Source organism: Corvus moneduloides, chromosome 2 (assembly GCF_009650955.1).
Source record: "Corvus moneduloides isolate bCorMon1 chromosome 2, bCorMon1.pri, whole genome shotgun sequence".
In the NCBI taxonomy this organism is placed as follows: domain Eukaryota; kingdom Metazoa; phylum Chordata; class Aves; order Passeriformes; family Corvidae; genus Corvus; species Corvus moneduloides.
The window spans coordinates 120,813,178-120,839,984 of record NC_045477.1 but is presented as its reverse complement, the minus strand read 5'-3'; the positions used below and the strand labels follow the sequence as shown (position 1 = coordinate 120,839,984).

General features: G+C 48.2%; 1 protein-coding gene across 1 annotated transcript; it reads right to left on the bottom strand.

Annotated features, from left to right (window-relative positions):
* Positions 1–270: 270 nt before the first annotated feature.
* Positions 271–2,103, bottom strand: LOC116439879. The gene has a single exon (XM_032099921.1). The coding sequence runs from the start codon at positions 2,101–2,103 to the stop codon at positions 271–273; it is 1,833 nt and encodes a 610-aa protein (XP_031955812.1).
* Positions 2,104–26,807: the final 24,704 nt, after the last annotated feature.

Here is a 26,807-nt window from a genome sequence, read left to right as displayed (position 1 = left end):
ATCTTCATCTTCTTTGTCTCCATCTTTTTCATCGTCCTTGTCGTCTTCTGTGTCCCCGCCATTGGCGTCATCATTGTCTTTGTCACTCTCTTTGTCATTTTCATCGTCTTCACCATCATCTTTGTCGTCGTCTTGTCCATCATCTCGTTGTCATGTCCATCTTCTCCACACTCCTGTTCCCGTTGCCGTTGGTTCGGAGCCCCGTGGGTGCCGCAGCCCCGCAGGGAGGGCGGCTCTGGAGCGATGGCTGCTGTCGGTGCCATGTCCCTGCTACTCCTCGGGCTGTGGCGCCAGGCAGGGGCACCGGAACAGCCCCCGCAGCGCCCGCCTGAAACGCGAGGGACGTTTCCTGGGGGCAGGCACCGGGCTCTCTGTCCCTGCCTCAAGCACCGGCTCCTCGAAGGCAGGAGAAGCCGCGTGTCCCACGGGGCCTCGGCCTTGCAGGGCCGCGGGCGAGGCACAGAGCGGCCCTGGGCTGCACGGCTCCGGTGCCGGACCCTCAACCCAGGCCTCACGGGGGACAGGCACTGGGAGCCCCAGTGCTGCAAAACCTCCCTGGTTTTGCTTGTTGTTTTCTTCCGGCGGCAGCTCCAGGATGCTGATCTCGTCCCACTCATCCTCCTCTGGGGCCAAGGGCTTCATCCAGATGCCGGAGTCCGTCCTGACTTCCCAGAGGTCCTGCGCGAGCTCCTGGTGGCTGTCATCCTCCCAGCTGGAGTGTGCGGAGGGCGTGTGGCCGTTCCCTGGGGACACGTCCTGGCCAAGGGACGCTTCCTGTTGGGAAAGGCCCTGGCCAATGTGTTCTTCCCAGTCAGAAATGTCTTCCTGGCTGATGACGTCCCCCTGGGACAGCTCTTTCCCCACGTGTTCTTCCCAGTCCGAAAGTTCCTGGGAGCTGTTGGCTTCTCTGTGGGACATGTCTTTCTCCGAGCGCTCTTCCCCCTGGCACAGCCCGTGACAGTTGTTCCTTTCTTCCTGGGACAGCTGTGCCTGGTGCTCACCTTCCCGCTGGGAAAGCTCTTCCTCCATGTCCGATTTCCCCGGCACGGGGCTCTGCTCCCTTTGGACTGGAGCTGTTCCGGCTGCTCCTGCAGCCCTCCACTGCTCCAGGGAGGCCTGTTCCTCCAGCTGCTGCCATTCGGCCTGGAGCTCCAGCAGGACCTGGCTCAGGAGCTGCCCAGGGCTGCTCTGGTCCCTGCAGAGCGAGGCCAGGCTGCTGGCCGGGGTGTTGAAGGGGACACTGGGTGGGCTCTGTGTGCTCAGGGATGGCAGCTCCTCGCTGGGCACAGGAGACTCCGCTGCCTTTTCCTCCTGCTGGGCTGCGAGAGCCTCGGGGGGCTCCTCCTGCAGCCCCGGGGCAGCAGCTGCCGGCTCGGCCTCCGTGGCACTGCCCGGGGCAGGAGAGGCGCTGGGCAGGGCAGGCGCTGCCTCTGCTGCCACCGCTGTGCCCGCGGGGCTGCGGGAGCCGGGCCCCTCTGGGGAACAAGGCTGGGGCTCCTTCTCCATCACTGGGCCCAAGGGTTTGTCCCCAGTGCTGGAGGTGACATCCTGCTCCCGCTGGGACAGCTCTTGGGCTCTGTCCTCTGGCCCTCGGGACAGCTCCTTGTCATTGCTGTCCCTCCCTGGGGACAATTCCGCCTCTCTCTGGTGTTCCTCCGGGGAGATGGGGGAGTGCAAATCTCCCCTTTGTGAGGGTGCTTGGTCCCACTCAGCTTCCCCCTGGGCCGGCTCTGGGACATCTTCCCAGGGGGAATCTTCAGGCGCTCTCCAGAGGGACAGCTCCTGGGATGTCTCATGTTCATCCCGCTCGGTCTCCTGCTGCCCTCTCTCAGCTTCCTCCCACTGGGACACCTCTTGGTGTGCCACTCTCTCCTGCCATTCCCGCACCTCTTGGAATGTCTGTCCGTCCTCTGCCCACTTGCGCAGCTCCTGGACTGTCACCGTTGTTTCCATCTGGTGCAGCTCCCGCTGTGTCCCCTCGGTGCACTGGGACAATTCCCACACTTCCGTGTGCACCTGCCATCGGCGCAGCACTCGGCATGTCCTGGATCCCCTCGGGGAAGTCTCTTGGAATGTCTCAACCTCTTCCTCCCATTGAGACATCTCCGGCTCAGGTTCAGCTTCCCACTGGGAAAGCTCTCTCTCTGTGCTGCCAAAGCTCCCCTTGTCCTCCTCGGTGTGTGACACTGGCAGGCCTGGCCTGGCCTGCCCCCCGCACCTGCAACTGCCCGCTGAGGGCCTGGGCCTGCGGTCAGCTGGGCACAGGGCCGGGACACCGGGACTCAGGGGTGGCTTTGGCGGCTTTGGCGTCGTCTGTCGCTCTCGGCCTGTGGCGCAGACAGATCCCGGGAGTTGCTTCCTCCTTCTGCAGTGGCTCTCCTGGGACTGGGCACCCCGGGCCCTGCGGTGCCCCTAGAAACCCCTCAGCCAGGACGGGGCTCTCTGATGTCACAAGGGTCTCTGGCCACCACCATGTCCCGTGTCACAAAGGGCCCTGACACAGAGCGCCCGTGTCACCAAGGGCCACCCCGGCACCCCAACACCAGCGGGGCACCTGGGAACGGGCCCGGAGCAGCCCCAGACCTGGGGACTGTGTTGGTTTTGCAGCGCCTGCTTTTGGGTAGCGTGGGGGCCACAGAGGTGGCTGCTGTGAGAAGCTGCCGGAAGCTTCTACCATGTCCAGCAGAGCCAATCCCTGATGGCTCTGAAGATGGACACGCTTCTGGCCAAAGCTGGGCCAATGAGAGAGGTTGGTAAGGCCTCTGTGATGAGAGATTTAAGAAGGAAATCAAAACAAAGTGGGCACGCACAGTTTTTCCCCTGGCCAGAGAAGAGGGGAAGGTGAGAACATGTGAGGGAAACAACACAGACACACCAGGGTCAGTGGAGAAGGAGGGGCAGGAGGTGCTCCAGCTGCTGGAGCCGAGATTCCTCTGCAGGCCGTGGTGAAGGCCATGTGGAAGCAGCTTTGCCCCTCCAGGGGGTTCCATGGGGAACCCCGGCAGATGCAGAGATCCACCTGCAGCCCGTGGGGATCCGTGGGGGATGCAGAGATCCATCCACAGCTCAGGGGGATCCATGAGGGATGCAGAGATCCCCCTGCAGCCCGAGGGGATCCGCGGGCACTGGGGCTGAGCAGTCGCTGCTCCCAGGGCACTCCCTGGGACTCAGGTGGGAAATCCATCAATGGCTCGGAGAGAGGGGAAAGGAAATCTGGAGACTGTGCTCTTGTGCCTCAAAATTGGATTGGAAAATGGAAAAATTCTTCACCAATTTGAATTCTGTTCCATTCAACCGATTGTGAATTCATGTTTCTAGATCCTATACTGCAATATAAATATACCATATGGAACAAAAAGGAATTATTTGCTAGTTTTCCTTTGCCCCTGCAGCCTGTGGGGATCCATGGGGGATTTAGAGATTCATCCACAGCCCCTGGGGTGGTGCCCACACCGGAGCAGGTGGATGCCTGCAGGAGGCTGTGCTCCAGTGGGAGACCCGGTGCAGAGAGGAGCCCTGCTCCCAGGCTGGAGCAGCCTGGCCTTGCAGAACTGCACCCTGTGGAGGAGTGACCCACGCCACAGCAGTTTTGGCAGGACTGCTGCTCGAGAGGGTGGAGCCACGCTGGAGAAGTTCACAAAGAGCTGTCTCCCGTGGGGGGGACCCCAGGGTGCAGCAGGGGAAGGGCTCCTCTCCCTGAGCAGCGGAACAAAACCTTGGGTGACAAACTGAGCAAAGCCCCACGGCCTTTCCCCTGCACTGTCAGTGGGAAGGAGGGAGGGGTTGGGGGAAAAAGGTGGTTTTTTTAAGGGCTTATTTTTCTTCTCATTATCCTCCCCTGATTTTGTCAGTAATAAACTCACTTTGTACCTCTAAGCTGAGCCTGTTTTGCCCTTGGATTGTTTTCTCCCACCCCTTATCTCAACTCAGCTTCATTAAATTTTCTCTCCTCTGCCCAGCTGTGGCAGGGGAGGGTGTGCGAGTGGCTTTCGTGTGTCCCTGGCGTCTGGCCAGGGTCAAACCATGACAATAACATAATTCTATTCCATTAATTAGTATTCTATCCTTTGTTGGTTATTGATTTTTCACTTCTCATGCTAATTAGTCCCTAGTTTTAGTATATTTTTCCGACTTTCCAATGCATACACTGAGTCTTCCTTATATCTTCTTTATCTTCTGGTTTCTGCCAAATGTCCTTGTGCTCCATAAATTCTGCATTCCAGGTGTCCAGCCTCAATAATACACCTTTCTCTCCCAGGATTTGTCTATTGAAGCACGTCAGAGTTTGTTTCTCAAAACTTCCAAGGTCCAGTAATTTTCCCAAGGTGTGTTTGTACAAAAGGAGCTCATGACAACTTTGCTAAATGCTGGCTAAAAGTTATGTAAGGCTAAAACACTGCTTATAATTAATACATTGGTTATGATTAATTAAAAAGAATTAATTAGAACTTAATTAAAACCATTGATTAAAAAAATTGGAACAGTTATATTATTTTCAACACTGGAATTGGACAAGTTTTGGTTTAATTCCCAAGATTTCTGACTCAAGGCATTTACAATCACACCTTTTCTAAGGGCCCATCTGCCAGGCCTGCTGAACCCCAAACTTTCAGGGTTTGCAGTGAAAACAAGGCCATGAGGATGACTGAAATTCATGGATTTGGGTATCCAGTTAGAATTTGTGTATATTTTCTAAGGAGAGCTCACCTGGCACCATATCAAACACAGATTGTCCCTGAGGAAGTCATTTGTGTGATATATCATGGTTTTCAACTGATCTTGCTTGTGGTTTTGGCTCTTATTAAATGTCTCCTTGGTAGACAAATAACAACATCAATATCCTTTCCTGTTTGCCTTGAAATAAAGATTGAGAAGCACACCACAAAATAATACAGGAGTGTATCAAAGCAAAACACTGCTCCAAAATAAAGAATACTGTAAAGAAAGACAGAAAGGAGTTTGAAAACCATAAAAATAAGGGCTGAGCAGTGAAAGAAACACTCTGATATTTAGGAAGAAACAAATTTCAAGAACTCGGCAAAAGCAGCCGGAATAATCTGCGAGAAGGTGTTATTAACATTTAGAATTTAGGGTTGATAATTCAACTGTGTAAGTGCTGCACATCAAGGTACATAATTAGATGTCCTAATTGAGGGTTTGGCTGATTGCCACAGGCAGCAACACAACTGAAATGGTGCCACTGTAAGACTGGGGTCTCTCTGCTCTCTACACTCTGTTTTTCTGCCTTTGCTTCCTACCTGTTGTGAAATTGTAGGTTTGGATTTGGTTTAATTGCTGGGTTTAGACCTTCCCTCACCTCTCCATGAATAGAAGCATTTTGCACGATTTTCTGGAGTACCTGGATGTGAGGAAGAAAAAAGGAACTCTAAAAGCAATTTCAGGGTAGACCAGGAGCTGCTCAGATGGCACAGGAGGTTGTACAAAAACTGGAGAAAGGAAAAGACAGACTCAGCACTGAAGATGGTGAGAAGACAATTGGAATGCTGTAGAAATGAAACTGCTGTGTAGACTTTATACTTCTGAACTTACACATTATCCTTGGATATGTGGTTTAGTCTGCTAAATTTAGGCACAGCCTAATGACAGTTCTTTATAAATAATTAATGGCCTTTGCTACATATGGATAAATATATCGTAAAAATGCAGTGAGAATGGTGCAGCTCTGGAGAAGTGAATGCTGTCGTGCAGCTGCAGCTGCCTGCAGCAGTCAGATGCATAGATCTGCTTCCTACAGATTTAAGCAGGTTGCATCCATGAAATCCACTGATGTATCCCGAAATTTCTACAAAAGCAGAACAGCAGGTCAGAGAAAATCAGATCACTTTGGTTACCAGCTTGATAATACTTGTATTGCTCTGTTTCCTTGGTTTAGGGAGAGCTAATAGGAATACAAAGTTATTTGCCAACATTTATGAAATGCTGAATTCTTGCAGCACTTGGGTCCTCCTTCTCTGGTGGGACACTCTCTCCTCTGTGACTGCCAGTCCCCTTAGGGAGAAATTTATAGTCATGCAGACACACAGCATCAAGTTCATGGATTTCTTAAGCCTGGCCTAATCCCTGTTTTGAGGCTGTTAAAGACTCCAGTTCACCTTTCCTTTATTAGTTTTGTTCTGAAGTTCAGCTTATCCATCAGCCCCCTGGGATAAGCCAGTCTGGATGTTCGGGACAGTGTCTGTGATTTGTCTTTCAAGTGCCAGCTTTGGCCAAACCATCCTCAACAGTAACTTTTAGAAACCCTGAGCATTTTCCAGTGCTGGCAATGCAGATGCTTCAGAGAAAACATCTTCAGTTTTCCTCTTGCTCGCAGTGTGAAACAGCACTTGAGGCTTGGTTCTGCTTGCCTCTGCTGCAGGAGAGAGTGATGTTTCCTCTCTCTTGGGTGTTTCTGGATCAGGATTAAATAAAGCATGCAAAAAGTACATATTTTTGCCTCATATTCCAGTGAGGAAAGAGACAACTCTTAATTAAATTAAAAATTAAAATAATTTATTGAAAACATTTGGAGTTAGCCTTTGGGATTAAGGTGCAAAGTAAAAACACTTAAAAAATATTAAAATACATCTAACACATCTTAAAACACTTGTAAAAGTAGACAATAAACATAGGAAAGATAACTCTTAGGGGGTACAGGTGGTTTGAAGTTTGAGAAGGGGACATAACTTGGGGATTTTTTTTAAAACTGGGGATTTCTAACTGGGAATGGTGCAACTCTTAATAAACTACTTTGAACAATTGAAAACACTGATAATGGAACTTGATTTTTGTGCCTGGGCTGATGGGTTGATTTTAACATTCAATTTAAAAATATTTAACTCAGAATTAATTGAGTAAAACACTTAATATGCAAAGACCAAGCACAATTAGGGATTTCATGTATGACATTCCTCACTCAATGCATATTTTTATCCAAAAGCTTATCTATCTATCTGATATATAAAATCAAGCTACGTCCAACTTTCCTTGGCTAAGAAAAGGCAACAAAACTTCCAATGGAATAAAGAGAGTTCCCATAAAATCTGCCCCATTCACTGAATTTCACAGCCCCTCTCTGGCAGGCCCTCTATCTGCTATAACAACTTTATTTTGGGGGTAAATAAGTCAGATTTCTTTCTGTCAGTGGCACCAGTGCACATCCCTGAGGTCAATATACTCCACCCACTGCAGGATTTTGGGAGGCTGTTCCTGCAGGTTCTCAGCCTTTCTCAGGGAAAAAATCAGCCCTCTGTGCACAGCTTTCCTCATGAGCCATGGCTGAGAACACCCTCTCCCTCCTCCTGGCATTGTGGCTGCCTTGCAGGGACTTTTGTTTTTTCAATAAAAGCTGTGTCTCTGCAGGTTTTCTCCTTGCTGTGCTGGTTTTCCATGATACCATGTTTCTGTGGGTGATCCAGGCTGCTTTTAAGCAAATTACTCAGTCCTACCATGGTCTTTCAGCTTAGGAAGTGAAAGAAATAAATTGGTATTTGAGCTGTCTGCTCAAGACAAAATAAAGATTTCCCGGGTTTGTAGCATGCAGCTTTAAGGCCTGCCTGTCCTAGACTATTTTGTGCAAATCTACACATTTTCCTGTGTCCTGGATAAATCTGAGCCTGTGCCATGTTTTTTTGCAGTTCCCAGAAGACTGTGTGGAGTTAGGGGAGTCAAAACCTTCTGCACCCACCTTCCACAGATGATATGAGCCAGAACTATGATTTTCTCTTGCTGCTTTATGCCACTTTGGTGACACAAAACAGCCACACAGTTAAAAATCCCCTTCACCAAAGGGACTTGTAGGTTGGTGGGTAACTCTGAAACTGGTGGGAAAATCCCTCAGTCCAGCTGCCCTCAAATCAGCAGGAATAGAGCCATCATTAAGGATATTTTAAATATATCCTAATAAAAATCTGTGCTGTCAGTGCAAGGCCTTGTGGACTTGGCTGATTTGGCCACGTGAGTGGTTTACAACCATCAATAAACTGCATGTCTTGAGTGCCCTTCCTATTCAGGACAAAGAGCTTGTTCCCACAACCACAGGGAATGGTTTTATTTACACCCGGGAATCCCACAAGAGAGGAGGAGATTTTCTGTGAGACTTCTTAATATCATAATTGTTGACGGGATTTGTCTTGCCTGACTGCCAGGCTGATGTCTCATGGAAGGCAATTACCAGAGTTTCTTCCACGAGAGAGAAACTGGCACTGCCATGTTGGTGCGACCCATCCCACTGCGGGGCTGGAGCAGCGAGATGCCAATCCAGCCCATCCCCTGGATCGAGTTCCCCAAGAGGCAGACTCAGAGGGCGGGTTGATGGGTGGCTCAGAAGCCTAAGCCGCACCCCCTGGGCGGTGCCCGGGTACAAGACACCTCCCCCGGTTCGGGAAAATTCCCGGTTACTCGGTTGTTCACTGGTTCTTTGTAAGAACTCCCGCCTCTCGGTGTACCACAGTGGTTCTTGTTAAATTGTATCCTCCCCCTGGCTTGTAACTCACTGGTTGTTTTCCCCTTTCACCGAGGTTTTCAAATTCCCTATAAAACTGAGGACGAGGCTCCGAGGAGCTATCCCATCACAATCCCATCATTCCCATCCCATCGGATTCCCATCCCATCGGATTCCAGCCTTCCGAGCTTGTTCGGGTTGCGAAACTTCTAACAATAAACCTGTTAGAAGGCAGACCTGAACAGCCTCTCTCTTCCTTTGTCTCCGAGCTAACGAGAGCCGATCCCATCGGCTCCTGCTGTGTTCCCTCTGCCGAGAAGCCAGCTAGCCAGCCCAGCCAGCAGCTCTTTTCCTGATCCCGAAGTCGCTTCTGCGACGCGTGGAGGTAACGCAGCTGGACTCCCTCTGACCTGGGGCACGCCAGAGCTCATGCTTCGGGCACCAAATGCTGTGTTACTTCCAGGGGGGATTTCCTCCCATCTTTAAATGAAAAAAAAACATTAAATGAATCATACTGTAAAGGTGTTTCTACCTTCCTAATGAGCAGAGAAGGAATCCAGGTGATTTTGCACACAGCTGGGTAGGATACTATAGGATGTATGGATAGGACAGATCATTTTTTGGGACATGTTCATGATCTGCTGTGATTTTTACAGGTGTATTTCCAAGCCCTGAGACTGGAGGTGACACTGGAGCTCTTTTGGGACAAATTGCTCATTGGCCCAAGAGCTCTGGTCCCCTTTGTGCCCCCAAGGAGCATCCCAGAGCTCAGTCCAAGCCGTGAGCACTGGGGCATTATCCTGGGAGCTCTGCCAGACACAGATTGGAAGGACTCTGTTTTCATTCCAAGTAGATTTGGCCTTTCTCTCTGTGTGGGTCGGGGGTAGAAGACACATTGAGTTTCTGGACAATGTTTATTGTAACACCTCCTTGCTCAGCTGCTGCTTGAAATCCTGTTTTAAAATGCTGACAGACATTTGTGGCCATATCTTTAGTTTAACAGGAATAGTAAATTTTCCAGGCTAACAGGAGACATTGGGCCCAGTTTTTTCTAGAAAACAGACTATGTTAGAGAAAGCTCTTTCATTTCTCACAATAACAATTGCAGAAGTTTTAATCTGGGGCTTTTGGAAGGGCAAAACAATCCCAGCTTGACTTTGGAGTTTTCTTTTTCTCAAGCATTGTTTGGATTTGTTGGCTTCGGTTGGTTTTTTTTTCATCTAGAGAATGAGAGGAGAAAAAAGCCAAACTCTCCTCTGGGAAAACTGGAGAAATTTGAAATGGGGCCAGTGAAAGATAACAGCCATGGAAGACTGCAATACAATTAAATTGTGTTAATTTTCAGATGATTATGCATATTTCTTGAAACAGTTCTGCAAAATTCTCCTTCTACCCCAAATTAGTCTCTTCTCTTTCTTGGAACTTGCAAGAAAAAAAAAAAAAGAAAACCAATGTTACCCTAAACTTCCTTAAGCTGTTCAAATCCACATCTGTTGTCTAGGGAATCACCTCATTGCCTCCTAAAATCCTTTGCATTACATCCAAGCCTTCTGGTCCAGAGTGAGGGTTTAGTTCAGGAGTTATTTCAGAGCTCTCTGGCTGAGATCCTGGTAATTTATACGACATTAACAGAAAGTCACACTTGAGTGAGATGGGAGCTCAATAATAATTTAACCCCTCCACCTTTCCCCTCTCTGAGCACAGGAGTCAGAGCATGGCAGGCACTGGAGGGACAGAACCACGGTCAGAGGCTGCAGGTTTGGCCCAACACAGCCAAGAAGCTGGGTGGCCTTTGGGTAAATCACATCTTTGTCCTCTCAACCTTCCAGTCCCACTTTCCCGTTCAGTTGTTGAGCTCTGCTGCACTGGGAAAGGCTTTTAAACACCAGGGAGAGCCTGAAATCCCATGTGTTTCACAGACAGCTTCCCTCATCCAAGCACGGCCCTCTGACTGTACTTGTGCCAAAACCCAGACACGACTGCAGCCTTCTGTTTCATGTTCCATGGTTTTGATTTGGACATCTGAGCTAAGAGTGACATGCTCCTAAGAAATCTGGCTGATCACCCCTGATTGTCTGATCAATGATCTGCCTAGAGCAGGATGTGGAGGGGAACTTTTCCCCTGGGAGTTGTCTGTGCTCATGTACAAGTTGAGTCAAAACATTTCAGGAGATCAGGAAAAGATTGCTGAACATGAGGAGAAAATGACTTTTGATTGTCCTTCTTCTCTTTGCTTTATTGTGCTTTGCTTGCTTGATGAGGCTCTTTGGCCTTGGAGTGAACCCTGGATTAGTTTCATGGGAATGTGGGACCAGATTGGTAATCAGCAATGTGAGCAGAATTTCACTGCAGCCTCTCTGCCACGGCTGGACCTGGAGAGCTGCTGCCATCCCCAGCAATCTGTTCTGTTCCAGAGCACAGAGAAACTCCCAGCTGTAGGTACTGCCTCCCCCGGGGTGTGGAACTCCAGGATTTCTCAAAGGCAGCGTGTGGATGTGCACAAGCACACAAACACAGGCTCTGAAAAGCCCAAAAATCCAACTATTCATCAGTTGGCAGAGCAGCCAGAGAGAAAGGCTTCTCTGAAAGGGGACTTTGAGAGATATGTTACAAAACAGAGAATTATAGAATGGTTTGGGTTGGATGGGACATTAAAGACCATCCTGTTCCATCCCCTGCCATGGGCAGGGACACCTTCCACTGTCCCAGGCTGCTCCAAGCCCCAATGTCCAGCCTGGCCTTGGGCACTGCCAGGGATCCAGGGGCAGCCCCAGCTGCTCTGCGCACCCTGTGCCAGGGCCTGCCCACCCTTCCCAGGGAAAGATTTCCTCTTAATATCCCATCTAACCCTACTCTCTGCCGGTTTGAAGCCATTCCCCTTTGTCCACATGTAGAGAGGTAGATCCATCATAGCCAATATTGGAGACCTTTTATGGAGCTTTTGCTGCCTCCCACATTTGCAGAGTTTACAGGTGGTTTTGGCTTTATTTGACAAGATCTTGGTAGGAAGAGGCCACAGGGGTGGTTCCTGTGCTGGACACAGCCAGTCCCAGGTGTCTCCAAACCGGATCCACCACTGGCCAAAGCTCAGCCCATTAGCCAAGCTGGTGGAGCCTCTGTGAAAACATATTTAGGAAAGGGTTAAAATGCAGGTGTGAGAGAGGAGTTAAAAAGGTGTGAGGAGCCATGCAGCAGCACCAGAGCAGAGCAGCAAGAGAGGCAGTGGCAGAGCAGCTGGGGGAGTGACTGGCAGCCGGCTGAGGTCAGCACCACAGCAGGTGATTGTCCTGGTGGGAATTGCACTTCCAAGGTTCTTGTGTAACTGAGGTTTTGCACTCGACCTCCCTCCCATTTGTTCTGATTTCCTCTCTTTCGGCCCCAGAAGTTGTGCAAGGTCTGGAAGATTCATTCCTCTTGCCAAACCTATCTCCATCTGCCAAAAATGAGGAAACTTAATCATCTACAGCTCCCTTTCTCAGAGCCTGTATCCCGTCACATCCCTCTGAAGTGGTGCATGCAAAGATGGGTTTTTTCTGCATTAATCTGGGGATCAAATCTGACTTTTAACAGAGCAAATCCTTTGTGCTCATAACAAAATCATGTGTGGGAGACAAGACAATTCCTTTCTGTAAACTGCTCTTGAGTTGTTTGGGTTTTTTTTTCATTTCATACTTAGCTGCTGTCAATCCTTTTTTTTTTGAAATAAAATAATGTAGAAATAATCCCACCATCTCAGGAGTAAACCCAAAAGACACAATTGATAATTAATTTTGTAATCTTTGGTTACTATTTACTGAGGGGAGATTTTAAGGCAGGAACCTGAGCTGTGAAAAATCTTTGCTGGGCAGTGAAAAGGCGATGGTGAATCCCATGTTGTTCCCAGCTGGATGGACATTTCTGTTCCCTGGTTGTCAGCACAGTTCTCTGTTTAGCTCAGGGTCACCTTCCACAGCATCTCTGATTTTAGATCAAATGTGAAAGCTGAGGGAAACATCAGCCTTGTCTGCAGATCTATAGATCTCTCCTGAGTAGTATTAAACCTGTTGCAGAGAAGAGGAGATTCTGAAAGAAGTGGTGTGAAAAGCAGACAGAAGAGAGAGATTTTGGAAGCAGAGGAACAATTGAGGGAGAGAATGATGTTGTGAGTGATGAAGGATTGCAATGATCTGCCTGACCCATCTTTCTTCACACATTCCTTGGTGAAAGCTGGTGCTGCTTCCTTCCTGTGCATCCTGCTCTCGCCTCCCTCCCTGCTCCCTTATTCCCTTATCAAACTGCCAGGAAAAAAACCATGTGCTCTCAATTCTTCTAAAATTCCTGACTGCTGTGATTGCAGGTGATTCTCGAGGGCAGGACAAGGCCAGAGTGCTCTGGGAGGACATCCCCAGTCTCTGTTACACATCTGATTAAAGCAATTCAGCATCTTGGCTGCAGAGCAGCAATCCAAGAGTGCAAGGCAAGCAGTTGATCATAAAGGTACAGTTCTCTCTCATGCCAGGACTTAGCAAAAACCTGTTTCCTGCAGATTTAGACAGGCTACAGCATCAAAAACACTTGTGATCATCTCTTGTCATTGTTCATTGTCTGCCATGTGGGCCAGACCACCAGGCCCCCAGTGACACCTCGGGGTCACCATGGGCCCCTCAGCCCATCTGCTCGGTGTTGTCAGGGCAGATTGGGGCAGGTTGCAGTCACCTTGAGTGCCAAACCACCTTTCTCACCTTCCTCGCTCCTAGGAACAGTCCACAGACTTGTGAGTGGTGAAATACGTAATCCATGGCAAAATTCCTGATGGATGACAGGTGTACATTGCTACAAAACCTGATCCCTGTGACAGGAATCAGAAATAGAGCTTGGAAGGACTGAGCACAAAGGATGAAGAAATGAATGAGTGATGGAAGACTTGTTGTGAGAATGAAAGTGTTCATGCAGTGATAACCCATAACAACCACCCTGAATCATCTTTGGGCTCTGAAAGTGGTTGGAGCTCAGTGGGATCTCTGTGGAAGAAGTGCCAGGACACCTGACTTGGTGGGAAATTCCACAGAGTGTGTGTGTGTCCTTGTCCTGGTCCTGCTGCTTTCCTGCCCTGTGTTCCTGGGTACTTTCTGTACTTTCCTTCTGTACTTTCTTCATGTATAAAACACTGAGGATTGAATTTACCTCCGTTGTAAAGCTGAGTGAGATTTGGTGGATATCAAAGGCCAGATATAATTGGTACAACTCTTGAGAACCCCAGTGTTGTCTCTAGCTCAGTGTGGGATTTGTAGGTGGGCAGGAATTTGAGTGAGAAAATATTAATCTCTCTTTGATTTTTCTTCTTTTCTTCTTTTTCCTTCTTTTCTGTATGCTGATTCAGCTCCAAATTCAGAATGTGGAAGTAAACAGAGAGAAGAAATTCAGGAAAAGGCCCTGTGGAATCAAGAGGTTCCAGACGGCCCTGTGGAATCAAGAGTTTCCAGACAGCCCTGAAACAGCCCTAAACTAATTTCGCCAAGCCCCTAAACTGATTTTCACAGATCAAGTTTGTTCTGCCTGTGATGGTGGTTGGTGAGTGATCTCCCCTTGCCTTTATCTCAACCCATCTTTAATTATATTTTCTCACCCCAGTTTGTTGGGCACCTCACATCCATCCAGAGTCCACAGTGGCAAAGCTGCCTCTCATGGTACAATTATTCCACGTCTCACACCAGGAATGTGACTGTCCCTCCTAAGGAAGCCACATCTTGAAATGAAGCAGTTTCCTATGGCACTGTCCTCAGAAATGGCCTCAGAAATGGGAGATGTGGAGTGCTGGCATATTGCAGATATCAAGGATGATCCTTAGAATCCACAGGAAGATGATCATGGACTTCACTGAATCCAAAAGTGCCCTCATGGTGTTTTATAACTTTGGCAATGTGTTGTGCCACGAGGGAACGAAATGAAAATGTTACTAAGGCTTTCCCTCACAAAGGTTTATTGGTTCACTGGAAGGTAATCAAAAGGAGAAGGAAGAAAAAGGGAAAACACAAAACTTCCTGCAAAAAAGGGAAGCAAAGGCAGGAGAGTTATAGAATCATGGAATCATAGAACAGTTTGAGTTGGAAAGAATTTTAAAAATCATCCCATTCCACCCCTGCCATGGCAGGGACACCTCCCACTGTCCCAGGCTGCTCCCAGCCCCAATGTCCAGCCTGGCCTTGGGCACTGCCAGGGATCCAGGGGCAGCCCCAGCTGCTCTGGGCACCCTGTGCCAGGGCCTGCCCACCCTCCCAGGGAACAATTCCTTCCCAATCTCCCATCCAGCCCTGCCCTCTGGCACTGGGAAGCCATTCCCTGGCTCCTGGCCCTCCATGCCTTGGGAATTGTCTCTCTCCAGCTTTCCTGCAGCTCCTTCAGGCCCTGCAAGGCCACACTGAGCTCAGCCCAAAGCTTCTCCTCTCCAGGCTGAACAATCCCAGCTCTCGCAGCCTTTCCTCCCAGCAGAGCTGCTCCATCCCTCTGCTCATCCTGGTGCCTCCTCTGGCCTCTCTCCAGCAGCTCCACATCCTCCCTGTGCTGGGATTATGAAGTGCTCTGACTTCTTATATTTGATCAGAACTTTTGTTCCCTGACCCCGGTCATTGCAGAAGCACCTCCTCAGGTTTGCAGCCTGTTTGGGCTGCACAGATCCCTCCTCAGCGGGGTCATACAGACCCTGCCTGTGCTCCAGGGGCAGTGTCAGGGTTGTGCCATGAGTTAGACGTTTCAGGCTCCCCGTGTTCTGTTTTGCCATCCCTGATTTATCTGTTTCTTGCTCCACCTGCAGCACTTTCCTGCTGGCACTGACATCAGCAGGTGCTGGCACAGGTCTAGAAGAACCCAGAGAGGTTCAAAGCCTCTGAGCACACAGATTTTGTGAGCAGCACAGTACTGGTTTCACAGCAGTTCTTTATCTTTGGGTCAAAGTAATTAATTACTTTTGGGAATAATACGAGATTTTTAAAGCCTTTTCCTCTGTGCACCAGTTTCAGGCAGATGGTGACATTTCCCTTCATTATACTCCTAATTTTCCTAAGGAATTGACTAACCAAGTAAAAAAGTCAAACCAATTACAGTGGGCTTTGGGCACAGTTTTTTTCCTCACAAAATAGTACCTGAAATCTCCTGACTTATTGTTTATTTGGGAGAAATTTGCATATGAAGGCAGAAGTGCTTGTGCTTTTAACTGTATCAAACCAGTATTACCATCACAATGGAGATCACAGAGTCATTTGGGCTGGAAAAGGTCTTTAAGACCATCAAGTGCAACCCTTATATGAACACTGCCAATCCCAGCACTAAACCGTGTCCCCTAAAGCCACATCTACAGCTCTTTTAAACATCTCCAAGGTTGATGACTCTTCCACCACCCAGGGCAGCCTGTTCCAATGCTTGACAACCCTTTCTGTGAAGGAATTTTTCCTAATATCTCTATTCCTAATAATCCCCAGCACTGCCACTTCCTTAGCCGTCCTTCCTGGGAGAGTCAAGGGGTTCTGATGTTAAAGTGAAATAGGAACACACACAAATCCCACCCTATCCTATGGCTCTGGGTGCAGGCCCTAAATTACTCACCCTGATTCCCTCCCTAGACACTTCGCAAGTGTGAAGAATTTGTGAACTTCATTTGAGGCAGATGTACCAGAAGAAACACCAGGCACCATCCCAACAGCCGGTGAAAGGAAGGCAGATTTGTGCCTAGGGAATTCATCTGCTTCTGCAGTGCTTCTCTGGAGTATGTGCAGCTGCTGTGATTGGGAAAATGTGTCAGAAATTAGATTAGGTTGGTTTGCACTGGAAGACACAGCTAAGGTGGATATGGTGATAACAAGCTGATATGTCATCCCCATGGAGATCCACATTATTTTTACAGGATTTGAGTAATTTAGACTCAGACAGGCCAATTTCCCCCAATAAAATGAGTGCCAGGGATAACACAGATGCCATAATGCTGTTAATCAAACAAGAGCTTAACCTGTAACTTTCCTCGCGAGTGAGAAGGGCAATACAGACACAAAAATCACTGTGGTGATGTTTAGAAATTGTTGAACTGAAATACTGGATAGTGGCATTAGATATTGTGGTGTTTCCATTGATTTAAGGGCTTGGATGATCCTTGTGGGTCCCTCCCAACTCAGAATATTCTCTGATTGTGTCCTGTGCAAGAACCCTGCTACCTCCATCCTCCTTGTTGCAAATCATAATGAGAGTGGTAACAGAAATCCTGTGGGAAGGGACAAATGCTTTCCAAACTGCAGCTGTGAGGTGGCAGCCTAATGGAACACCACAGGTGAGTTGCTGAAACGTGGGGCTGGAAGCCTCATGGCTTTTGTCTAAGTTTTTCATGTGCCCCTGGCAGATCCTGTCTCCTCAGGCATCTCCTTGTGCACCTCCTGTGCTGTGGTTTCCATGAGCATCTGGGATGTCCAGCACACCCCAGGCCCTACATTTGACTGTGACCTCCTGGGGACCTCTCACACAAGTGAGAACATCCTCCTGAAATTTCTCCAGACACGAGGCACCTACTTTTTCACAAAGCTCACCCTGCAACAAGTCCCTTCCTGATGGAATCTCCAGGCCACAACACAGATGGAGAATGTTGCTGTTCCTTCCCACAGGCTCACAGCCCTGGGAGGGAGGAAGACTATTCTGCCACCTCAGTGCTAAAATCTTTCAGCAGTTCTGCTGCCTCCAGCAGGGATGCAATCGATTAGGCATGAAGAGAAAAATACATCCATTGAGTTTATAACCCTAAGGGGGCTCTCTGAGGATGAAATCCTGGCCAATCCACGCTGTGTGCCAGGATATCATTAACATAGTTCTTCAGAGAACATTTGCTTTAACACAATTCCTCTTTCTGTGGGGAGATGTGGCTGGAAAGTGACTGGAAAAGGCCCTGGGGGTGCTGGTGCCAGTGGCTGGACATGAGCCCAGGGGTGCCCAGGTGGGCAAGAGGCCACTGGCACCTGGGCTGGATCAGGAATTGTGTGTCCAGCAGGAGCAGGGCAGGGATTGTCCCTCTGTGCTGGGCACTGAGAGACCCCTCAAATCCTGTGAGAGAACAGACTCTCTCCCGGGGACAGCATTTACAGGAGAAACAGCCTTTGGTGAGGGGTGTTTGAGAGGAAGATGCTCCAATGCTGCTGATCTGTGGCTTTTTTTTTTTGTGGGATCCTGGAGCAGAAATTGATATGGACTAATGAAATACTTGCCTGTCTTTAATTGCTAAGGGCTAACCCGCTGTTGCATGGGCCGTGTGACTCCGGGAGGGTTAGGTAACACGGCGGGAGCTGGGGATGTTTGCGGGACGGAGATGCCATCTAGTGGGAACAGCGGCTTGGGAGTGAGCAGGAGAGGACGGTCCTGGCACCGCACCCCTCCCCTTCCCCCCCGTACAGCTGAACCCCCAGTGCCACACACAGCCCTGGATGGGACATGCGGTGGCACCGGACTGGGTTCACCAGTGACAAAGCCTTCACTAGCGCGGGGACAAAAAAAAAAAAAAACCAAAAAAACAAAAAAACAAACAAACCCAAATAATAGACAAAAAAAGAGATTTGTGCTTTCCTCGATTCTTGAACTGAAAGTTGTGCTGGAAACCAGTCTCAGCCAGAGTGCTTGAAACCAGGGGCTGAGAGGGGAGTCCTGAGTGGAAAGTTTGGGCAAGTCCAGCCTCTGACAGAGGGAGGCACAGCGTCAAGGAGCCATGGAATACCCTGATTTGGAAGGCACTCACAGGGATCAGCCAGTGCAAGCTCTGTCCCTGCACAGACCCCCCAGCAATCCCAGCCTGGGCATCCCTGGCAGCGCTGCCCAAACGCTCCTGGAGCTCTGGCAGCCTCGGGGCCGTGCCCATTCCCTGGGGAGCCTGGGCAGTGCCCAGCAGCCTCTGCGGGAAGAACCTTTCCCTAAAATCCATCCTGAGCCTGCCCTGGCCCAGCTCCAGCCGCTCCCTGGGTGCTGTCACTTGTCACAGGGGGCAGAGATCGGAGCTGTCCCTTGGGAGGAGCTGCAGCCCCCAGGGAGCTCTGACCTCTGTCTCCTCTGTTCCAGCTGGACAGACCAAGTGACCTCAACTGCTCCTCCTCTGGCTTCCCCTCCAGACCCTTCTCCATTCGTTCTCTCCCTCCCTCTCCTGCTTTGTCCCTCTGGGCTGGTGACAAGCGAAACAGGTTCCTCAGGTGTGTCCACCTCAGCTATCTCATCTTCTCAGACGAGGTGATGGGCAGTGAATGTGTATTTCATGAAATGCACTGAAGTGTGGAGATCCTCGAGCTCTCTGGGAAGGAGCCACTTGTGAAACTGAGGGAGTATGGGGGGCTGAGTTCAGCCTCACATCAGTATCTCAGTATGGCTGAGATTTCATCTTTTATTTTTGGTAAAGATGGGCAGGGACACCTCCCACTGTCCCAGGCTGCTCCAAGCCCCAGTGTCCAGCCTGGCCTTGGACACTGCCAGGGATGCAGGGGCAGCCCCAGCTGCTCTGGGCACCCTGTGCCAGGGCCTGCCCACCCTCCCAGGGAACAATTCCTTCACATATCTAACATAAATTTCCCCTCTTTCAGTTTGAGCCCATTCCCCCTTGTCCCATCTCTCCAGTTCCTGATGAATTGTCCCTTTCCAGTTTCTCTGTAGTCCCTTCAGATATTGGAAGGTGCTGTGAGGTCTCCACACAACCTTATCTTCTCCAGGCTGAACATGTCCAGCTGTCTCACCTATTTATAAGAGAACCAGTGCTGGGAATGCAGCTCCTTCTTGTGCTGCACTGCTCAGGGGGGAAATTGTCACAGGCCCCCAATGGGCAGCAGGGATGTGGGAGGGGTGAGGGACAGCAGGATGGCTCCAGAGCTGGGACACAGCACCATGGAGTTCATCTCTTCTCTCACCGTTCCTCTCTCCAGATCAGTCTCTGCTCCATCTTCAATTTAGAGCAGAAGAGGCTTTGCTCTGAATTTTCACCTTGCCACTTCCTGGAGACGCAAGGTGAGAGAGTCTTGTGGACTGTACCCTTTCCATGGGATTCCTGACCATTAAACAGGACCAACATTTCCAACATCAGAAGACTTCAGCAAGGGTCACTGCACCAGCACTCACTGAGGGCTTTGAAGGTCCGGAGCATTTTCCACACATTTAGCCTTTATCTCGATCCACATTTGTGAATGAAGGGATTATAATGTCCTTAAAACCTCTTGATGCTTGGAGAACAGAATGTGAGTCTCCAGCTCCTGAGATCACTTTGCAGATGTATAATTTAAAAATGAAAATTTTTGCTCACACATTCAGACCGTTCCCTTTATTGCTTCCTTTTCCTTGTTGCTGCTCTTCTCTTCATCTATAAATAGCTACTCGAGTGCCTGGTCCCAAAGCAGTGCTGGAGCAGCTCTTCTTATTATCAGCAAAGCCTGATCATTTTGTCTGCCAAGAGCTTAAATGTGCTGACTTGAGCTGCAGAAAGACCTGGATGTGGGGGAAATGGCCTGGCTCTGCCTTTTTACCCAGGAGACATCTCCAGGCTCCTTGTGCTGCCACTGGGGGGTCCCGTGTGGATTCTTCTGTGAGGCCATTTCACAGGAAACTGCCCAGTTCAGCAGGACTCTGCCTCCCTGCCAAGGTGCACCTTGATCCCAAACCCAGGGTTAGAGATCCCACCTGTGAGAATCAGCAATTAAACTATTTTTGTGTCTTCATGAGGGTGAAATTCCTTGTGGAAGTTGGCCCTTGTGTTCTCAGGTTGATTGAGTCCCTAATTATCTCTGCAGTTGGATATATTTTGATGATGCAGGAGCTGCATCATCTCCAAGTTCAAGGAGTTCAACTACTTGGAGTGCAGAACTGATCCACTGGTGCAGATTCATCCCCTGGCTCCCCAGAGCTGGCACAGCAGGAATGCTGGACTGTTACTACGAGAGATTGAAGAGTATTAAGGCTTTAAGTGCTGTTCAGCTTGGAGAGTCTCCTGCAAGAGAGGTGAAAACGATTCCCATCCCTTTCCATCAGCAACCGTCAGTGTCAACACCAGCTGAAAAGAAAATGCTTGGGAAATACTCGAAGTGGGGGAAAGGAGGGATTTCTGATGCTGATATCCCTGTCTGTAGCAGGTTGTTTGCCAAGAGCAGACAGACCTGGATGTTGTTTTTCCAGTTCTCAGGTAAGAGTTCTGTTTTGCTCAGTGCCTGCTGCAGTTCACCCTGCAGGGGCTCCTTCTGTGGGAGAGGTGTTATCCTTCACTCTTTGCCTGGACAGCAGGCACTGCTTCCCTCAGCTTCCTTTATTTGCTTCTGCAATAATACAGCTCTGCCTCGCTCCTTCTGTGGTTATTTCTTCAGGTCTTTCTTCCTCCTTCCCTGCTGAAAGCAGATCAATGCTTGGCCTGGTCATAAACTCACCAAGATGTTTTTCAGGTCATTTATTTACAAATTGATCGTTAGCACTTTGTGCAAGGAGAAAAATAACGAGGCAAAATGTCTTTTTTGTTTCTCTGAAAACTTTTGGGCATAAATATAAGGGAGTAATTTTCATCATTATTATTATTGTTGTTGCTATATTGCTCCAAAAGTATAGCAGCAGTCAAGCCTGAGCTGATGCTGATGGGAATGAAAAGAAAACAATACCCTAGTTTGCAAAATGACTTTAAAGCCAAAATTCCCTGCAGCCAAAGTCACATGTCTGATTGTGCCCAGTCTGTCCAGCTGGGACAAGGACCATGCTGAATCCATAGGAAAAGACCCCAGGAGCAAAGAAGCAGCAATAAAGCAATCCCTGTAACTCACCAGCAAGTTATTTGTCAGAGCAGGCGGCTTTGAAAGAGAAGCTGCACATGGATGCTGAAATTTTCATGGATCTGAGAGTTTCCAGCTACAGCTGCTCTGCTCCTATGGCACTGCACTCCCTGATAATGCCAGCATGGATTAACACCCCTCACCAGCTGCTGCCCCATCCCTTTCCACACCCACTGCTGATTATCCAAAGTTATTTTCCAGTCACTGGGCTCATAGAAACCTCCAATACACACAAATTCTTTTTCTCAGTCTCACAACTTTGTGCTCACAACTTTCTCCTCGAGGTGAGCAGTGCTATCCCAGCACTCTGGTAGATTGTCTTCCTTATGGATTTGGCTTTGGTAGAAGGAACCTTTCCTCTCTGATGAGAGCTCTGCCCATGATTACCACAGCAGTTCACATCCTGCCAGCCCTGAAGCAGCAAACAAACCAGCAGCTGCCTGGTGTGCTTTGTGTTTTCCCCCTCAGCCTGTTCCATGGACACAGATAAGCTGGGAAGAAAACATGGTAAATTGATTTTCTTTGTCAGGTAGAAAAACAATTTATAATGAGGGATGAGAGGAATGGGAGGCTTTTTTTATTGAGAACAAGTGCGAGTTTTGCTTTGCCTGCTTCAGGTTTGTTATCAGCACTGTCAGAGCGCTGTCACCAAATGCCACTGGCTTCAAAACCATGTGTTGTTTCCTACAAATGAGAAATCTAATCATCTTTTAAACTGGCCACTGTTGCCTGATTATGGATGTGTGGCTGATGGAGGCTGCTGGCTTTTCAACATCTGCCCCTGGTGAGCCCTTACCATCCTTGCTCAGCTCAGTGAAGCTGCACAGGTGGAATTCCAGGCAGAAAGAATCCGTGGGAGTCCCTCATTTGGGGTATGACAACTTTTCATACCTCGTGCAGGGATCACTGCAGGGTCATATCCTGACCTCAGCCAAGCTGCAGTGAAAAATAAATGTTCTGAGCCTTGCAAATGATCCTGTTGGTGCTTTTGAGCCCTTTCCCAGCACTGCAGGGTGTATTTGTGCAGGAAAGGTGGGTATTATGCCTGTGTGATTTTTCCATCAATTTTTGAGAATGCATGTAGGAAGTAATCTTATCCTCCAGCTACAAGTCAGTGCAGAAGGAGGGAGGATTTATGGAATAACAGGTTCTTCAGCCTCCAGATGATTTGACTAAAAAAGTGAGGCAAAAAACCACTTTTACTAAAATACTGCTCTTTCTGCTCTCCACAGGATTTCACAGACATTCACACTTGCTGTAGAGAGATGAATCAGGAGGTGGCTTTCAGAATAAAAATAATAGGAATAATTCATTCACCTGACTTCCTCCAAGCTCTGCTGAGCCAACAGAACTAAGCAAGAAGACACTGGGAGGTGCAGGTGCTGCTTTCTTTTCCCTGTTCTGCATAGACTAGGGAATTTCTGGCTTTGTTTATCCCACAAGAAATGGAATAACAGTGTTTTAAGAGGCATTCCTTGCCAAAAAGTCCTCAGTAGCCTTAGCCCTGTAGCTGCTAAACAGGAATTTCTCTGGATCTTACCCAGTGGTTGAAGGTGTTAATAAAACCTCACCTCTGTGTCTGTTCTTGCATCCTGCATTTTAAGTTTTTCACCATAAAATATGCCGGAGTTTTGCTGTGATTTTACTCTGCCCCTGCTATGGGGAGCAGCAGACTCCTGGTTTTTCACTCCAAATCCCAGTAAACCAGTGGAACTTCAAGCTGGGAGCAATTCACCTGGGAGCACAGCAGTCGCAGGTAATTAATTACTCTGTCCATGCTGGCTAATGAAGAGGGACAGCCATTTTAAACACAATCTAGTTATTCCATAATGTCTGGCCAGGTTTGCAAATCTTGGAGGACAATACACTGGAAAATGCTAAAATGAGGTGAGTTTCTCTCTTTTTATCAGTGCTGAAAAGTCAGGGAGTTTCAATATGCTGCAGCATGTAAAATCCAGCCAGAATCCCATCTTCCATGAGAAGAAAACATCACTGGAAGGAAATTACACCCTAAAAAAGAGGCATAGAACAATCCCTTTGAACATAATTTGTTATTCCTTCTTTTATCTCTTCTGTGACATTAAATTTATGGGGTATATTTTATAGAGAGACATGGTCAGATTGCTGAGCATGTCTCTCTGTAGAAGCCACATCTCTACCAGTAAAATAAAGGGTGTCAGGAAACGTTCTCAGCTGCCATAAATTTGTTTCCTGTTCAGTATAACTTTTAGAGCAGTCCTTAATATGGTCCTGTCCTCAGACAGGACTCTCCAAAATCTCTTCGTTCCTGAAAAATTGTGTATTTATTGAGAGCCTGAGAGTTCTTTAGGGTGAATGTGACTGGTCCCTGCTCTTGGGCCCTGATGACAAAAAGTAGCCCTGGGCACTTGGAGTTGATCAGCACAGATGTACCAAGTGTTTTACACACACGTGTGTTCGTCTTCTGGAAAAAGGGCAGAATGAATGCAAACTTTAAATCCCATCTTTGCTCCCAGAAATTGGCAATTTTTGACCAAACTTGCCCTGTGTAGAGCTGCTCTTGCATTTGGATCCACATATGAAGGTGAGAATTGGTTTGTTAATCAAAGTGGTTTGAATGTAATGTTGTGTCAGCTTTTCTGGCTTGGGAACTTGTGTAATCCAGCCCATTTTGGTATAAAACAAAGTGAATGCTTGGATAGAAATGGCTCCCTGAGGAGCAGAGCAATGAGGAACCCAAGTCAGGAGCTGTCTTCCTGCACAATACCCAAACCTTCCCTTCCCACCAGTACAAGAAACCTCTTTGTGCATTTCTTTTTTTTGAGAACAGCCTCTGCTTAATGGGACTTTGATCTCTTCGGTTGTCCAGAGACAAATCCAGACCTTCCTATGAGGGGAATCTTTGCTCCTCCCTCATAGATATTTCACTTTTTCTCTCTGCCAGTGCTCTGGGCATTTTAGGCTGAGAGAAAGATTAAATTGGGTTGAGCCTTTACCTCAGCATAGCTTCTGCTTTATGTGACTGCAGTGCCTGTGAGGACCTGCCCTAAATCCTCACAGGATCCAGCCCTCAGTGTGGGAACTTGGGCAAGACACCCGAATTTTCTTAGCCAGCTGTGATCAAACTGATTCTTGCTGCAGGAATATTAAAAACATGGATCATGCTCGAGATAGTTGCACAGATTTTTAATGGATACTGAAAGTAATAGGGCATTCAGGGGATGATAACACTTTTCTGCAAACCTGGAGCAAATCTATAGTTCAGAAGCCTGTGGTTTAACATTAATTACTTGAGAATAATGAGTGAGCAGCAAACAAGAGACAGCCCCATTACTTAGACAGAAATAATCTGTTAGCAACACAAAGTGGTTTTGGGGGCAGTACCATAAATATCCTGGTCCAGATCATTAGATTAGAGATGGTTCTTTACAGAACAGGGCAGAGGGGGGGATATTGAAGGGTCCTGTTTACAGCCCTCCCTCTGCAGGTTTATGACTCATTTTTGAGTGAAGTGGATTGTTCTTACTCTTAGAGCAACATAAATCTTAAAAGGGGATTTCTAATTGGGACTGTTTCACTTTAGGTAAAGATAACCTACAATTAGATTTATAAGAGCAGAGGGATTAGCATTTTTTAAGAGTTACACTGAGCTTGTTTTTATGAGTCTTCTGCCCCCTTCCGCACTTCTGTCTCACAGGGAAAAAGATGGGAGTTCACTCTCTTTGAGTTCTCCAGACTTACCTGTAAGTACAACAAATTTCCTGCTCTGCACCGACATTTATCCTTTTATTTTCTCAATTTGATCTTTGCAAACCACTAAAATCTCTAGGTGAAATTTGCACAAGGTAGGCCCCATTCCACCCAATTCCACCAAGCACCAAATAAGCTTCTAGATCAGGCTGGTAAACTCCAGCTGGAGTCCGTGTCTTAATTAGGTGGAGTTGATTGCCCCTTGGAGTTCCCCATCCATGTTGCCTTTGCAGAAAGCAAAGATCACTCATTTATGCAGTTAATTGGATATTTCAGGTAAGATAAATCCCACCCTGGTATGGCCTGTGAGGGGAAATTGCCAGCTTACCTTCCTTGCATTTTGCTAGGATGGCTCATGCTTCACCTTTCCAAATTATCCACGGAGCTGCCTGATCCCCAGAGCCAGAAACAGGGATCTGTAAATGAAGGCTGGAGGTTCAGCCTTTTTCAAAACTACTGAATTCTACTTTTCCCTCTACATCCCATGCATGTGACCCCAAATATCAGCTCTGAGGATTATGAGACCATAAAAAGAAGAAGAAATGTTGGCCTTAACCTCAATCTGTTCTCTCCATCTACAGTTTTCAGAGTTAAATTGGAGTTTTTCAGGGAGTTTGAAATCCTGAACATGTGTGCTACAGCCAGGAAGTTTCATCTTCATTCTCTCATCTCTTTGGAGCTGGCTTGGATGAGGAAGCTCCTCATTGTGTCCAGCAGGAGCAGGGCAGGGATTGTCCCTCTGTGCTGGGCACTGAGAGGCCCCTCGAGGGCTGTGCCCAGTTCTGGCTCCTGCAGGAGAGCCCTGGAGGGGCTGGAGCGTGTCCAGGGCAGGGAAGGGAGCTGGGAAGGGGCTGGAGCCCCAGGAGCGGCTGAGGGAGCTGGGAAAGGGGCTCAGGCTGGAGCAGAGGAGGCTCAGGGGGGACCTTGTGGCTCTGCACAAGTCCCTGACAGGAGGGGGCAGCCGGGGGGGTCGGGCTCTGCTGGCAGGGAACAGGGACAGGAGGAGAGGGAACGGCCTCAGGCTGGGCCAGGGGAGGTTTAGATTGGATATTAGGGAAAATTTCTTCCTGGAAAGGGTGGTCAAGCCATGGAACAGATTTAGCAATCTCTCTCGTTTACAGGTGATGCACCTCATGCAAAATCCATTTTTCTACTCCTAGTACCACGAGCTGAAATCAGGAGTTTCTCAGGAAGGGATTTAGCATGGTTGGAGCTGTGCACATTGTGAAAAGCAGCCAGAATATCTGAATTTTCCCCTCCTGATTTCTCAGCCTGGCCAAGGTCCTCATGACAAGGAATTAACTCAATGTGTGAGAGGTCAGCCTGGTTCTGGGCTGCTCCTTGCAGGGAAAGTTTGTTCTGGCTGTTCAGAAGTTTATGGGCTCTGAGGATTGAAATCCTTCACCTACAAAAGAGGGATGGAAATTTAACATGTCAGTGCTTCCCACTTTCCCCAATCTGTGGGAAAGCACAACTCTCAGCAAGGAATTTCGAGATTTTGTTCCTGGCCATAATCTGAAGCAATGATGGAGCAAAAATGATTACGTTTCAACTGACTGTAAGAATTACCAGTCTGTGAAAGTACCATTGAACAGTAAATTACTGTAATTGCTTTCTGGCAACGAAAGCTTAAATTCTTAATCTGTTTATTCTTGAATATCTGAGGTATCTGACTTTCATAAGAAATCTTGCCCTGTGGTAACTGGGATACTGATTTCTAAGAAAAATTCTTCAGTGTTTGCCCTGAAAATCAAGCAATTATTACCCAGCAGCCCAGCCTCACGGATTAGTCCAGAATTGCCTGGTTAAAACAGCATTTAAAATAATGAATCATCCTACTGTTTCTCTGCTTTTCC

Coding starts and splice junctions, on each gene's coding strand:
- LOC116439879 (XM_032099921.1), bottom strand. CDS start 2,103: ATGTCTCAATGGGAGGAAGAGGTTGAGACATTCCAAGAGACTTCCCCG.